The sequence below is a fragment of the Lithobates pipiens genome, unplaced genomic scaffold, assembly GCF_037356315.1.
Source record: "Lithobates pipiens isolate NorthernLeopardFrog02 unplaced genomic scaffold, aLitPip1_a1.2 Scaffold_8, whole genome shotgun sequence".
NCBI classification, from domain to species: domain Eukaryota; kingdom Metazoa; phylum Chordata; class Amphibia; order Anura; family Ranidae; genus Lithobates; species Lithobates pipiens.
The window spans coordinates 409,442,903-409,459,514 of NW_027507903.1; the positions used below are offsets into that span (position 1 = coordinate 409,442,903).

Below are 16,612 nucleotides of genomic sequence, written 5' to 3' on the forward strand. Positions count from 1 at the left end.
GATACTTAAGGTCACTGCCAGATGACCTTCAACGGTGGGTCAGCCATGGAGACCCCAAAACGGTGAACTTCCTTGTCGAGATGGTGGAACGATATACAGTGGTGGAGGATCTGCTTGGCCCTACCAAGCGTCAAGGGCCCAGTCTGCCACGGCCTTTCCAACCAACTGCCGCCCGTCGAAAGGATGTCTCCAGGAGCCCTGGAACCAACACCCCGGAAGGCCAAGAATCACACCCGTTACCCCCTCAGTGACCTGTTCCTGTTCGGAGAGGAGGGGATGTTCAATGTTGGCGATGTCATGCCTGGGGCCATACCCAGGCCCACTGCCCATTACAGGAAGAGCCCATGGAATGCGGGGTTCTTCGGAGGGGGTCTTTTTATGCCCATAAAGCGTGTACAACACATCTTGACCTTGGAGAGGGGAAGTTTGAGTGTGAAGTCCAAGTGAACCACCACCCTGCACAGGCTTTGCTGGACTCCGGAAGCATGGTAACCCTGGTTCACCCTAGAGTAATTGGGAAGATCGGTCCGGTAAGCAAAATTTTGCGGGTTGTGTGCATTCATGGGGACACTAGAGAGTACCCTCTCATCTCGGTGTCCATCTCCACAGCATGTGGCACTGGTACTCAAGAGGTGGGGGTGGTAAAGAACTTGGTACATGACGTTATCATAGGACGTGACTGTCCGTTATTTGCAAAACTTTGGAGACAAGGAGAACTATCTGAAAGGTCCAGAGACTGGGAAGAAACTAGTCCCTCTGTTCCTGTTGTTGAGGGTAATAACCCTGAGATGCCACATATTCGTAATATGGACCCAGTTGATAAAAACGCCAAGACTTTGGTTAATAATGATGAAAATAGTGCTGATACTGTTAAGGATGTCAATATGTGGGGTTCTCAGACCTACCTGAACCCTGAGGGGGGGGGGAACCTTCCCCGCTTCAGGTAATGCTGGGGGAAGAGGATGAGGAAATGGCCTCTACCCCTGACTTGCCAGATTTGGGTGTTCCCCATGGGGCATTTGGTACTGCCCAGATGCAGGACCCCACTTTGGCCAGGGCACGAGAACAGGTTGTAGTAATAAATGGGGAGCCCCAAGAGCCAGGTGCTAATGAGCGGTGGCCACATTTTTCAATATGTAATGAATTGCTTTATCGGGTTACTAAAGTGAGAGAAAATGTGGTAGAACAATTATTGGTACCCCAACAGTATAGACGCAAGGTCCTGGACCTGGCCCATGATGATGTTTTAGGGGGACACCTGGGAGTTGAAAAGACGGAGGCACGGATCGCCGACCAGTTTTACTGGCCAGGCTTGAAAGCAGAGGTAAGGAGATACTGTACCTCTTGTCCCACCTGTCAGTTGACTGATCCGGCGACCCATTTCCGGAGCCCGTTGGTCCCTCTGCCCATAATTGAGGTCCCATTCGAGAGGATAGCCATGGATATAGTGGGTCCCTTGGTAAAGTCGGCTCGAGGTCAGTCTTACATACTGGTGATCCTCGACTATGCCACTCGATATCCTGAGGTGCTACCCCTGCGGAATACCTCCTCTAAGGCTATTGCACGGGAGTTATTCCAGCTGTTTACACGGACAGGTTTTCCCAATGAAATACTCACAGACCACGGCACCCCGTTTATGTCGAAGGTTATGGCTGATGTATGCAAACTGTTCCGGATTAAACAGCTGCGCACATCGGTCTACCATCCCCAAACAGATGGATTGGTAGAACGTTTTAATAAGACCCTTAAGTCTATGCTCAAGAGAGTGGTACAAAGGGATGGGAAAGACTGGGACTGCCTGTTACCAGCTCTCCTGTTTGCTATCCAAGAAGTGCCCCAGGCCTCCACTGGGTTTTCGCCCTTTGAATTGGTATATGGGCGGAGACCTCGTGGATTACTGGACTTTGTTAAAGAAGAATGGGAAAGTGAACCAATTCAGCATAAAAGTGTTCTTGAATATGTCTCTCAAATGCAGGAGAGGATCTGAACTGTGATGCCGCTAGTTAAGGAACATTTACAAAAAGCCCAGGAGGCTCAACGACGGGTCTATAATAGGGCAGCCAAAATTAGGAACTTCCAAGTGGGGGATCGAGTAGCAGTGTTGATTCCCACTGTGGAAAGTAAATTCTTGGCCAGATGGCAAGGCCCTTTCGAGGTTGTAGAAAAAGTGGGAGAGGTAAATTATAGAGTCCACCAGCCAGGCAAGAGGAAACCCTTCCAGATATATCATGTAAACTTGTTAAAGCCCTGGACAGACAGGGAACCAGTGACCTCCCTGGCTAGTACAAAACTTGAGCCTCGGGTTGGGGTGGAGAGTGTCCAAGTAGCAAATACCCTGTCTAAAACCCAAAATCAGCAGGCAAAGGAGTTTTTGCAGAGAAATAAGGAAACATTTTCAGACTTGCCAGGGCTCACTAGTGTCATAGAGCATGATATTGTCACAGAACCAGGAGTCAAGGTTTTTGTCCGGCCCTACCGCATCCCAGAGGCTCAAAGGAAGGCCGTTTCAGAGGAAGTAAAAAAGATGTTAGACCTAGGGATCATTGAGGAATCGCAGAGTGAGTGGTCGAGCCCGATTGTGTTGGTACCGAAGCCCAACGGGACTCTGCGATTCTGCAATGATTTCCGGAAACTTAATGAAGTTTCCCGGTTTGATGCCTACCCCATGCCCCGGGTAGATGAGCTTATCGAGAGACTAGGTCCAGCCAGGTATATCACTACGTTAGACCTTACCAAGGGATATTGGCAAATACCGTTGACTAAGGCTTCTAGAGAGAACTGCTTTTTCTACCCCAGAGGGGAGTTTTCAGTACAAAAGGATGCCTTTTGGATTGCAAACTGCTCCAGCCACGTTCCAGAGAGCAATGGATAGGATTTTACGACCTCACCGGAAGTATGCCTCAGTATACTTGGACGATATAGTCATTTTTAGCAAAGACTGGGAATCACATTTGCCCAAAGTGCAGGCAGTGCTGGACTCTCTTTGGAAGGAGGGGTTTACAATAAACCCTGAAAAATGTGCTTTGGGAATGGAGGAGGTGAAATACCTGGGTTATATTGTGGGTAGAGGGGTAGTGAAACCGCAGGTCAACAAGATAGAGGCTATACAGAATTGGCCCCGCCCACTCAGAAAAAAGCAGGTACGTGCATTCCTGGGCATGGTGGGATACTACAGGAGGTTTGTACCCAACTTTGCCACGTTGGCGGCTCCGTTGACCGATCTGACTAAGGGTCGGAAATCGGTCATGGTGGAGTGGAATGCAGACGCTGAGAAGGCTTTTTTGGAGCTCAAGTCGGCGCTGTGCCAACACCCTGTCCTGGTAGCACCTAATTTTTCAAAAGAGTTTGTTGTCCAGACTGATGCTTCCGATGTAGGATTGGGAGCGGTGTTGTCACAGGTTATTCATGGAGAGGAACACCCGATGGAATCCCTCAGATATTACCTTTTGGGGAGGACGTTTAGGTTGATTTCTGACCATGCCCCTTTAACATGGCTGAGACAGGGAAAAGGGACTAATGCCAGGGTTACCCGGTGGTTCCTGGCACTCCAGGAATTTAAATTTGTAGTGGAGCATAGGCCCGGGAGACTGCATCAAAATGCAGATGCCCTCTCCCGAGTCCATTGTTTGAGCTCCACTGTTGCCTCCACCTCCTTGGCGTTGGGGCACAGGGGGGGGATATGTACAGGACGCCGTGGCTGGGTCCTGGAAGGACGCTATATTTCCCCTCTGTTTGGGTTGTGGTCTCTTTAAGGGAATAAAATTGATTAACCCACCTGTTAAGGAAGTGTCTTTAAAAAACAAGACAGGAAGTGGTAGATGGGTGTGGAGGAGTGGAGAAGACATGGTGGATGGTGTTTATTTTGGGTTGCAGCAACTGAAGTGGACAGCAGTGTCCTGTTTGAAAGGCTCCTGGCAGGGGAAGCTACCTGCCATCAAGACCAAGCTCTGTTTTGATAAAGACAGCTATTCTGGACTTTGCAAGTCGGTGAGACTACAAACCTTTTTCCTTTTTGTTTTTGGCTGCTGTAAAGCTATTTAAGTTTAATAAACCCTTTGTTGTATGAAAAGCCTGTGTCCTGCGATCTACCTGGACCCCCGAACATTACAATATATATATATATATATATATATATATATATATATATATATATATATATATATATATATATATATATATATATATATATATATATATATACATATACATATATACACACACACTCTCGATTCCCCCATTCACACTTTCAGTGGGGATTGGGGAATAATTTCCACAAAGTGATTGTATTCAGACAATAGCTGGTAGCACGATCATGAAAAACCCAACAGGTTGGTTGTACAGAAGTCAATCAGTAGATTGATTTTTATACAACTAGCCTGCCCTTATATGGATTGAAGTTTGATCAGTCCCTGCTGAACCAGCTAAATTTTGATCCATGTAGGACCAGCTTTATTGTGTAGGCCACTAGAGTGGTATTTCTATTTATAGTTGATACAGAAAAAATAAAATAAAAATAGATACAATACCTGGGCTTGGCTCAGTTTCATAATCTGAGGTTGTTGATTTTATATTTGGCTTCATGGTATAATTCAGATTTGTTTGAATGTAACCAACCAACAAATTGTTATTAAACACCAAACAAGACCAATCTGTTCTGTTTTCATTAACATTCTTCACATGCAGAGTATTTTCCATTTGCATGATGGACAATTTTCTACTTTTTACAGGAATAGAGGAAGTTGCATTCATCTGTACCCACAGTAACCTGATATTGATACTAGGCAAAAGATGAGATACTGAACATGTAAGGTGTGCATCACTGTCTTGATGAACTAATTCAGAAGGATGTATTTTCACTACAAATCACAAAAATAGATAAAAAAGAATTTCAGTGTACAAAATTGTAATATCAGAGACAAACTTTAGTTTATCTTTATTATTTAACACTTCTTCTATGTTTCAATTAGCCTAAGGGTCATCCATTGATGATGGTCTTAGGTAATTTTAAATGTATTACTTTTGTTTGAATGGTTTCAGCACTAGGAGGTCATCTGTAAGTTATATGCAATTCCAATTTAATCTAACGTAGGAGGGCCTCAGTATAATTATGAGAGGTATGTTTGATGTCATCCTTCAGAAATAAATACATACACATATTATATTATATATATATATATATATATATATATATATATATATATATATATATATATATATATATATATATATATATAATATATATTTTTTTTGTTATATTCTCAATAAAAAAAATAAAAAAAACACACACACGTTTCACCTCTGCATTACACTTATCTTTAAATTATGAATCATATAACAGATTGTAGCAAGCAACATTAGTGAATTGCAAAAGAATTAGTTTCATTGGATTTTATTAGGCTCTGGCTTAATTAAAGCAAACATTGGACCCCAACCTATGGCAAAACACCACATAATAGCAAAAAATAAAAATAAAAAAATAAAAACACCTGGGAAAAAAAATAGACTTACTGTACCTTTGACCCAGCTTTCCACCATGCAGCCTAGGCAAGGGTGACATTAAGATCCTTCAGGAAAGATAACGGAAATGATGTGGACCCAAATGTCTGGAAAAGGACCCTCTTACACTGTGCAGCAGTGTCTTCGTACTAGATTTAGGATACTCAGCTTTCCCAATATATCATCGGAAGCATTGCAATGTCACACTCATAATGCAAAATCCAGGTTTAGAATACATGTATAGTCTAACTTTTCCCCATATGTTTTCTTTTTATGGCTATAATGTGAGATTTAGCATTGGTGTTGGGGGCCTGATGTAATTAAACAGACATTTCCTTTATATGTAAGGTCCCATTTTTAAAAATACTTTGTGTATAGATGTTCCTGCAGCTACTATGCTTTGAAGGCTGACTAAGCAAGGCTATAGAAAAAGAGATAACATAAACAAAATGGTGAGTATGGTAGCCAATTAGGAGCCTCAACATATTATTCTACTTCTGAAGATATCCGATTAGACAAAAGCAGATGGGGGAAGAAGAAATATTGTGTGGAGACAAGTGTGGAGTATAAGTGATATTAAGTAATAAAATGTGGAGTGCACTATGATCATGTTACCTTTAACTTTCCTTCATGGTGTCATCTTGCATCCAAACCCAGAAAAGGAGCAGCATACTCCTAATACACAACCAATGAACACTGTCTACTGAGGACATTGGTTCATCTGCAATAATTTTGTTGTTACAGCCAGGGGTCAGGCTCAGACCAACAGCTATAGTAGTAGAGAGGCCAGCAAGAAAAGTACAGGGGAAAGTCACCCTGGTGGATAACGTGGGCTCCCCTGAGGCACAGGGTCTACTAACCAACTGGTCTTCACCACAGCACCTGATGGTGGAGGTGGATTTTGTTGCATGTTAGGTTCTTAGGATCACCTACGAGGATGTGAGCAAGCTGGGGTGCAGTAGCAGATATAGCAGGTAGGGATCAAGCAGAAGCGTAGTCAGTAAACAAGCCAGACAAGTGGCTGCAGGATTGGTTGGGATTAAGTGGAAGCATAATCAAGAACAAGCTAGGAGATAGAAAACAAGTGGTAGTGAAGATCTGGATGGCAGCAGGAGTGACAAGATAGAGATATTGGCTGGATAGAGCACAATAATCTGGCAAACAGAGCAGAATCATGGCTTAAATAGGAAGTTCATGGGAGGAGCAAAGAGTTCAAGGTTCACTAGAAACAAGGTAAGATTGTCCAAGGGATAAGTTCGAGAACTGTCCAGCATCTCAGGTAGCTCGTCTAAAAGAGTTACTGCCAGACACAGTAGAGCCCATGGGCTCAGATCAAGGTCTTTGTTTTGGCTCCCCCACGGTTGTATAGTATACAAATAGTGTTTTATAAACCTGACATAGTATACTTTTTTTGGATATTAACTTTTATAAAATATACTCACCTTCCACAGTGACAAGATTTACTGTAATTCCATCACTGCCATCTGGGAAATAGCATTTGTATTGACCAGAATCATTAAAGCTCACTGGTGAAATTTTAATAGCAAAATTTGCTTCATCTGTAGTCTCCACATGAAAAGGCCCATTACTTGTAACTTGATTACCAGGGTTAACCTGTATGGTGGCACTGTTTAGTGAGTCAGATGATGTCCATTGCCACTTAACGTATGTGACTTTTTTCATGATGGAGCAAATCAGTAGGAGATTGTCCCCAACAGACCGAAACTTTATGATTGCTTCTGAAGTAGAAACTGAAAAAAAAAATAACTCACAATTATAGAGTTAAATACAATCTTTAAAAATTACTGTTTGCATTTATAAAAATAACTGTCTAAAGAGTACCTTATCACTAAATTACTTCCTAAAACAGTGGCTGATCTTTCTTACTTGCACATTTTCAGAGAATAATGCACACTTTTATCAGCTTGTCTAATTGCTATGGTATTTTGGCGTGGCTCCAACATGTGCACAGTGGTTAGCACAGCTGCTCATAGAGTATATTTGTCTGTTCTTTGCCCTTGCAAGAAAGCCAAGTCTTCTGACAAACAGGGGTATGCGACTTACATAGTTAGGTTGAAAAAAAGACAAGTCCACCTAGTTCAATCATAAAAACAAACACACATCATACAATCCCATATACACAACAATCCTATACCCACAGTTGATCCAGAGGAAGGCGTAAAACCCCAGCAAAGCATAATCCAATTTGCTACAGCAGGGGGGAAAATAAATCATCCCTGATCCCCAAGAGGCAATCGGATTTTCCCTGGATCAACTTTACCTATAAATGTTAGTATCCATTTATATTATGTACATTTAGGAAAGAATCCAAGCCTTTCTTAAAAGCATTCTACTGAGCTGGCCAGAACCACCCCTGGAGGGAGTCTATTCCACATTTTTACAGCTCTTACTGTAAAGAAACCTTTCTGTATTTAGAGATGAAATCTTTTCCTCTAGGTGTAAAGAGTGCTCCCTTGTCCTCTGTGTTGACTGTAAAGTGAATAACATTCATTACATACATATATATTTTTATATATATTTGTACATGTTGATCATATCCCCCTTAATCTTCTCTTGAGAATTAATTCAGTTCCTCTAATCTTTCCTCATAGCTGAGCTCCTCCATTCCTCTTATCAGTTCGGTCGCCCTTCTCTGCACTTTCTCCAGTTCCCCGATATCCTTTTTGAGAACTGGTACCCAAAACTGAACTGCATATTTCAGTTGAGGTCTTACTAATGATTTGTACAGGGGCAAAATAATATCTCTCTTAATAAAAGAAAGGGCTTTGCTCGCTTTGTAAAAATGCACCTTTTAGTTATTATTGAGCTTATGATCTACCTAAACCCCTAGATCCTTCCCCACTATGGATCCCCCCAGTTGTACTCTTCCTACTATGTATAATGCATGCATATTCTTAGCCCCCAAGTGCATAACTTTACATTTATCAACATTAAACCTAATTTTCCACTTAGTTGCCCATTCTTCTGGTCCTCACAATCACAGCTAAACCACATGTGTATATTATTTGTGGCTCAGAAACAAGTGTACTTTCTCATACAAGTACCTGGTACAGCAGTCAGATATCAGGAATATGAATTGTTGGGGTAACAAATGCTTTAATTAGATACAGGTATCAGAAAAGCCGTCAGAAAAGTCAGTGTACTACTAGGGGCCAGTGCTGTTACTATAACTTGCCAGAGAAAACGTGGCAGAAGTGCAAGGAATAAAATGTCATCTTATTTTTCCAGTTAATTACTCTGTCAGTGGCTTTTGAGTCTTTTATTAACATCAGCTAATCTTTAAGGGCATAAGATCTCAGGGCCTTGTGGAAATGTGTTGCCCTCCTAGCTCTTTTATCACCACAGAAAGCAAGTACTGGATGTTTAGGTACAATAGTCACTTAATAAATAAAAGTGTAGGGTTAACCCCTTGCTTCCGAGTGTACGCATACATGCAGACACATGGAAATGGGGCTATACAGCATACTCTCAGATAAGAGACCTCTCACCAAGAGCCCAGGTCACCGATCACTGTGATTACTTTAATTAGCTGTCATAGTAATCAGTCACTGTATAGCCCATCCCTTTGTTTTTTTCTCCTCTTCAAATGGAAAAAAGGACACATTGGGAGTTATTTACAAAAGGAAAATTCACTTTGCACTACAAGTGCACTTGAAAGTGCAGATCTGAGGGGGACATGCAAGGAAAATAAAAAAAAACTGCATTTTAGCTTGCACATGATTGGATGATAAAATCAGCAGCGTTTCCCCTCATTTCAGATCTTCCCCTCAGATCTACAGCGACTGCACTTCCAAGCGCACTTGAAGTAAAAAGTGAATTTGCCTTTTGTAAATAACCCCCATTGCATCTTTATCTCCTTGGTAGACAAGAACAGTGTAAACAAAGAACACTATGTGAAAAAAAAAATTAAGCTAGCTAGATCGGAGTTTGATCTAGGTCAGGGTCAGAGCCAAGTTTAGGGTCAAAGGCCATAGGCAAAGTCAAAAAGTTAGGGTCAGTGTACTCTAGGTAAGATTAAATAAAAACACATTTTTAAAATTAGTATCAGCATTTTTAGTTAGGATAATCAACATTTTGCTAGGCCAAAATGATCTGTACACATGTCCATGCTTTGGTCTACGATTACTGGCATCCTAAAAAAAAATGTACTCACTTTCATTAAACTCTAATATTGTTCCATTACTATTAATACACAAGTATGGGCCTTTATGATATTCACTGAAGTCGGAAATTATGATATACAAAGTATCTTCATTACTGAACTGTCTGATATTCCTTTTTGTAGGGATAGAAACAGAGCGCGATGGTCCACCAACTTTTGAAGATGGGCAGGTCAGTGTGATATCTGTTCCAGGAGGAGCTCCTTTTTTCTGCATGTCTGAAATAAGATTTTAACAGTCTTAAGCTAATACACAAGGCATGCAATACTGCTATTGGGGGGAAAAAAAAGTACTAAAACAAAAAGTAGATATGTTTACCATGCTGCAATAGAAAAAGGCCTGTTTTAAGTACAAGTTACAAAAATCATCTGCTGGTGCCATTATTGAACATGTCCACAATATTTTCCAAGTTTCAAGACATTCATATCTTGTTTTACCGTATATACTCGAGTATAGGCCGACCCGAATATAAGCCGAGGGTGAGAAATTTTACCACAAAAAACTGGAAAAAGTTATTGACTCGAGTATAAGCCTAGGGTGGGAAATGCAGCATCTACCAGTAAATTTCAAAAATAAAAATAGATACCAATAATGTTTTTGAATATTTATTTCAAAGAAAAACAGTAAACTATCTCTGTAAGTGGAAAAGAGGGTCAATAAAAACAATATGGTATCAACAATAACTTTAAAAGTACAAAAACCTTAGCTCATTCAGCAACCTGTGCCCATTAAATATACAGCCTGCCTGTGCCCATTAAATATACCGTACAGCCTGCCTGTGTCCATTAAATATACCGTACAGCCTGCCTGTGCCCATTAAATATACAGTAGCCATTGTAAAATTTTGCTCTGGATAACAAATTATTATCACACAATACCGGTGTATTCAATGAAATACTTCACTCACCTCATGATGCTGATGTCCCGCTGTGATGCTGATGTCCCGTGCAGCCGCGGGAGCGATGTCCCGCCTCCTATGACACACGGCACAGTGATTCCTATCATTGGATCACTGTACCAGAGGAGGTGGGACATCGCTATGTGGCTGCTTGCCATAACAAGGAGGAGGTGGGACATCGTTGCAGAGCAGCAGGAGGGGGAGGAAGGGGAATCGTAAGACAGCCCTGCATTACATTAGAACGTGAGGAGGGGGGATGGTGCGGTGCGCGCTGCTCGGCAAACTGACACAGAGGGAGGGGAAACTCACAGGGGCGCCGGGCCATTCACGAGCGTCACCCAGCGGCATGGCCCCGCCCCTTTTTCTCCTCCATTTCGGGCACATTTTTCACTGACTTGAGTATAAGCCGAGGCGGCTTTTTTCAGCCCAAAAAGTGGGCTGAAAAACTCGGCTTATACTTGAGTATATACGGTACTTATTTATGTAATTGTCAACAACAGCATAAATTACTATTGTAGGCCCTTTGCAGTAATCAAGTCATGTGCCTCTTTACCATGAACAAAAGTAGGTTTCTTGAATAAAATGTTAAACCAAAAATATCATCACAGTACAGTAAATATCCCACCATATAACAGAATGTGTGTTGTACTGTAAAAGAGCATACATGTAGTGAGCAAAACCAACAAAAACAGAAATATATTACATAAAATTCCAAATTATACAAAAGTAAAAAAACAAAAAAAAAACACACATGTTTTTACAAAACTGGTCCACATAAGAAGTTCCACGCGTTTCGAAAAACACCCTTTCTTCTGCAGAACTTTATCTGGGTACAACATATCAATGTGGTTACTACTGCACTTTTTTAACTTTTGCATAATAAATTATATGAAATAGTGAAGATCGGCCACGGTGTCAGGATGAGCTCACTTTTTGATATACATTGAGCGGTGGCTCCACATAGGATACCTTTCTGGCATTCACTATTCTGTAGCCCCCTTTCCTGTGTCCTGCCATAAGCATAGTTGACCTTTTTATCTGTTCAGGTGTTGTGCATATTGGTCTAAATTTCTCTAGAAGGACAACAATGCCCATATTGCAGTTGTAGTTTTCAGATTGATGTCCATAGGATGTGTTTCTGTATGACCATGATTTCCTATATCATGATTGACCTGACCTTGCTAGTACACCACCTACTCTGACCTTATTTGTGTTATTGACTATGTACCGCTTCCACCCTCTGGTTTTGAAGCGCCTGGTAATGATCTTTAATTTTTCCCCTTGACTATACCACTCCTCTTCACTGAAAAACAGCCTGCTGAGCACACATATAAAGCATGTCACAGTAGTGGTCATATGGTCTTAATGCGTAACAACTTATTAACCGGTTCCCGCCCGGGGCACGCCGATGTACGTTGGCAGAATGGCATGGACAGGCAAATGGGCTTACAAGTACGTCCCTTTAAATATGCTGCCATGCCATCGCGAGTGCTCCGCCGGTAGTGCGCGCACCAGCTGGGACCTCCGTGAGTCCAGTCACGGGTCCCACAGACTCAATCGCCGCGGGGGATACCCGTGATCGTCTCACGGGGAAGAACGGGGAGATGCTGATGTAAACAAGAATCTCCCCGTTCTACCTAGTGACAGTGTCATTGATCTCTGCTCCCTGTGATTGGGAGCAGAGATCAGTGACGTGTCACATGTAGCCACACCCCCCCCCCCCCACAGTTAGAAACACGCCCCAGAACACACTTATCCCTTACCCTGCCCCTCATGGTTAACCCCTTCACTGTCAGTGTCATTTACACAGGAATCAGTGAATTTGTATAGCACCGATTGCTGTATAAATGACAATGGTCCCAAAAATGTGTCATATATATATATATATATATAAATAAAAATGCCACAAAACGATCCCCTATATTGTAAATGCTATAACTTTTGCGCAAACCAATTAATAAACATTTATTGCGTTTTTTTTTTTTTACCAAAAATATGTAGAATACGTATCGGCCTAAACTAAGGAAAAAAAATGTTTTTTTATATATTTTTGGGGGATATTTATTATAGCAAAATGTAAAAAAGAATGCGTTTTCAAAATTGGTGCTTTTTTTATTATTTATAGCGCAAAAAATAAAAACCGCAGGGGGGATCAAATACCACAAAAAGAAAACTCTATTTATGGGAAAAAAAGATGTAAATTTTGTTTGGGAGCCACGTAACACGACCGCGCAATTGTCAGTTAAAAGATGCAGTGCCGAATTGCAAAAAGTGCTCAGGTCAGGAAGGGAGTAAAATCTTCTGGGGCTGAAGCGGTTAACATATGTGCACATTATGTCAAAGAGCCCTCCTCCATGGATGCATGCTCCTCCTCATAGATCCATCACCCCACCACTGCTTGCATTGTTCATTGATCAACTGAGGCTGGCAACACCACGCATGCACACAGTTACATGGCTGTATAATAATAGGAGTACCACAGTATCAATTAAAATAAATAAACTACCAGAATGTTTCATTTTTTTGAAAGTATGTGCCCATTTCTAAAAGCCTGCATTTGTCAAAAAACCTCCTGCAACTGGTTATATTATCTGAAGCACCTCTTTGGGATGGTATAATACCATACCATCCCATATGCTCCTAAAAGAATAAAATGTGCCATTATATTGGTTTTAAACATTATTTATAATTCATTAGAAGTCTACATTGGTAGTTTGAATTACCCTTACATAACAGATGTCCCCCCTGAACCTTGATGTTGTGACCTCTAGGGTTCACATTTCATTATGTTTTAGCATTGTGTGTTTCAAGCAGAACCTTTATCTTCCTCGAGGTGATAATACTGTCAATATGAATGGATTTAATTTAAATTGTTCACAACAATTAGATGTCAGGTAATTTGAAATTGATGTGTAATGACAATCAATTGAGTGAATTCAAATTATGGTATATGCAGTAAATTATGGCTATGAATACTGATCACCTGTAACAAGAATTCCAGCTTTACTAATTGTCAAATCCATTTCTCATGGCTTTTTACAGCTGACCATACATTATATGGTTTTCTTATACCATTTTCCTTTAGATTTGCCAAACCATATAATATGGAGGTCAAACCTAAACACTTTCAGTTTGCATGCAATTAGGCACAACCATGCAATACATAGTTGAAAGTAAATGAAATTGAACAAGGAAATTGTATGGCCAGCTTAAAGTAGAACTCTAGTCCCCCCCCCCCCCCCCCATTTCGGATAAAGCAAAGGGTTATAACCCCTGTCTGTTTTTTTTGCCATCTGTGTCCCATTGCAAAGATTTCCCTTCACTTCCTGTCACATAGCCAAACAGGAAGTGAGAGGAAATCCCTGCAAAATAAGGGAATTTCTTTGATAAAGCACAATTTGTGTACAAAACATGTAAGCCGTTCCTCCCTTGCCTGTACATGTAGTGCTCTTCATGGTTTTATGTGAATAAAGGCATTTGAATCTCAGTTTGGTGTGCAGCCATCTGGATTTGCCTTCCATTATTGCTTCAACTGCGACTGGGCGAGTACCCTGCAGTGAGGAGATCATGCTTTTGGAGCGGTGTCTTGTCAAATACTATCCCCCGTCGGATAGTGTCCGCACTGCGCTTGCGCAGTACGGAGGACAAGGAGACCCCAAAAGTCTTCAAAGATGAAGGGCGCCTGTGCACTGAGTCCAGGTTCAAGCCCCACCATCCAAGTGGACAGAGTTAGAATAAAAAATTGCCAACGCGTGGCCAGCGTGGTGGGGCTTGACCCTGGACTCAGGGCATTAGGTACTATTAAGTGTGCAGGCGCCGTTCATCTTCGGAGACTTTTTGCATCTCCTTTTCCTCCATACTGAGCAAGCGCGGCACCTGCGCAGTACGAGGTGGATACTATGCGATGGGGGGACAGTTCTCGGCAGAACAACGGCTCACCTGTGAGCTGCATGGACCTTTTTTTGGAATTTCTTAGGCAACCCTAGGTCTTCAGAACTAGCTTTCCCATTGGAAGATTTCCAATCTGTTACTTTTCTGGGGACGCAAAAACTTTAGATTTTCTTTTACTTGATTAACTTACTTTTACCTATTTACTTACTGATAATGGTAAACAGAACACATAGAGGGGGTGAATCTCCCTAATGGGGGCACAGACAGCATTAAAAATTGACAATGTTTTAATCCATCTCCACTCTATCCAAAACTGAAAATAAAAATAAAAGGTTTTGCCTTTAGTTATACTTTAAGTCAATCTTTACTAACACGAGGGATATTTACTGGAGCACTCAGAATCTGGCACAGCTGTGCATGGTAGCCTGCTTCTAACTTTAGCTTGTTCAATTATTCTTTGACAATAAAGACATGGAAACGGATTGGTTTCTATGCGGAGCTGCACACTCCAGTTTTAGTAAATCACTTCCATGTTGTATTAACAAAATAGTAGGGCACTAGTTAGTAAAAAGTCTTCCTTTGAAATTGTTTGCTTAAGCACATATAATGCTTATGGAATTGAGAAAAAAAAAAAGAAGGGGAAAACACACACACACACATTGTAAATAAGCATATAAAAACTGCACTAAAGTCATGCTTACCAACTCTTTACATTTACCCCTAAAATGGTACAAAGGAATGCTTCAACACCTACATGGATACTTAAGCCAACCTTTGTCTAGTCAAAGAATTTAACATCGGACTGTTAAAAAGAAACTTATGTTCCTTATTATACTCAAAAACTAAAAAGTTAATCTACATTCAACATTGTAAAATGGGATCGGATTCTAAATATTAATGAATCCCAAGAAGCTGAATCATAGTCATCGAGCACTCTTCATTCAATATATTTTGAAAATCAGACTTCTATGTGTAGCAAGTCCTCATATGATGCCACCATTAGGAGAGGGTTTCACATTCTCCATAGAGAATATTGTTACACAAAGATGATATTTTACATTACAGAAAAAGCAGCAGGATCAGTGAGACTCCAGAATAAAATCAAAAGAATATATTTAAACTTACCAAAAGCTGATGTCAAACCAGTCGATAGGAAGAGCATGCCGATTGCAGAGAAATCAGACAGCCACATTATCATTCTATTTATCATAAATGGCATTATGACATTTACTTGTGGCCAAAGAGGTCAGCTACTATGTAGTGTGATAAATGCTGCAAAAGCTATAGAATAGGTTTTAAAAAAAAAAAAAAAGCCACTTCCTGTAACAATACAGAAGGGGAAATGTGCGAAGGATTACATAAAACTCTGGTTTATTATCTAGCCACATATTGCAGAAATTAAAGTAGAAAGGGACCCTGGTCAACATCATAGCTTTGGCGCTCCAATTTATACTAGGCACAGAGAAGTAGTACTATTTGTACATACATGTTATGGCTCATTCCATCAGACACCAACAGCTGACAAGTCGATCTTTAATTGTAAAGTGACAGGCAGATGAATACCTTTCACTAATTGCTCAATCCACCTGGTTTACTGCAGCAGCATGACGGTTGTAGGTGGGCCTCCTAGATATATAGCTGGCCCTAATAAACCTTGTGCGTTATCCAGCTCTGACGTACCATGCAAGATGTTAGACTATTGGTCTGTTTGTAAGTAGGAAATTAGATCAGCTGCTAATTTGCCACTTAGTTTCCCCCCCTTCACCAGATACTTGATTGCTCAGGCACCCAGCAGTGCATCAAGGATGGAATGGGAGCGTCACATGATCTTTCACAGAAGAATCAGGTACTTTTCTTTGCTTCTAATGGAAATGCGCAAGGCAATTTATAGTTGCCAGGGATCCATGGTGTATGTTTATCAAACAGAGATCATGTATCTCATTTCAGTTCTCACTAGTTCTCTGTTTATGAACCGGAGAACATTTTGTTCTCAGAAGAAGAAGAGAAGAGATGTTTTTCCTCTGAGAACACCTGAGATCTGCGTAGAAGGAGGAGGGCTGTATGTGATTTACTGAGACACCTGTGTGATTACAATGCAGCTGAGTTTTAAAAGTGAAACCAGAAAGTTAAAAAGACCAGGTAATTG

The 16,612-nt window shown here is 41.1% G+C and overlaps 2 protein-coding genes across 2 annotated transcripts in view; both read right to left on the minus strand.

The window, feature by feature from the left end:
- Positions 1-4,852, minus strand: part of LOC143962962 (uncharacterized) — a 50,001-nt gene extending 45,149 nt beyond the window's left edge. The window contains exon 1 of the mRNA XM_077472481.1: positions 4,527-4,852. Within this exon, the coding sequence (XP_077328607.1) occupies positions 4,527-4,749 (223 nt within the window). The 5' untranslated portion in view covers positions 4,750-4,852. The remainder of the gene's footprint in view (positions 1-4,526) is intronic.
- Positions 4,853-5,816: 964 nt separating this feature from the next.
- On the minus strand, positions 5,817-15,705 carry LOC143962180 (uncharacterized). Its single transcript, XM_077471512.1, has 4 exons — positions 15,592-15,705; positions 9,671-9,895; positions 6,939-7,247; positions 5,817-5,917 (listed from the first exon to the last, which is right to left on the minus strand). The coding sequence occupies exons 1-4, from the start codon at positions 15,683-15,685 to the stop codon at positions 5,817-5,819; spliced, it is 729 nt and encodes a 242-aa protein (XP_077327638.1). The 5' UTR covers positions 15,686-15,705.
- Positions 15,706-16,612: the final 907 nt, after the last annotated feature.

Bases quoted from the DNA above. Each gene is read 5' to 3' on its own strand.
- LOC143962180 (XM_077471512.1), bottom strand. From the start codon at position 15,685: ATGCCATTTATGATAAATAGAATGATAATGTGGCTGTCTGATTTCTCT. The intron at 9,896-15,591 runs GTAAGTTTAAAT...ATCTTATTTCAG, and splicing joins TGGTTTGACATCAGCTTTTG to ACATGCAGAAAAAAGGAGCT. The intron at 5,918-6,938 runs GTGAGTATATTT...CTTTTTCTATAG, and splicing joins AAATCTTGTCACTGTGGAAG to CCTTGCTTAGTCAGCCTTCA.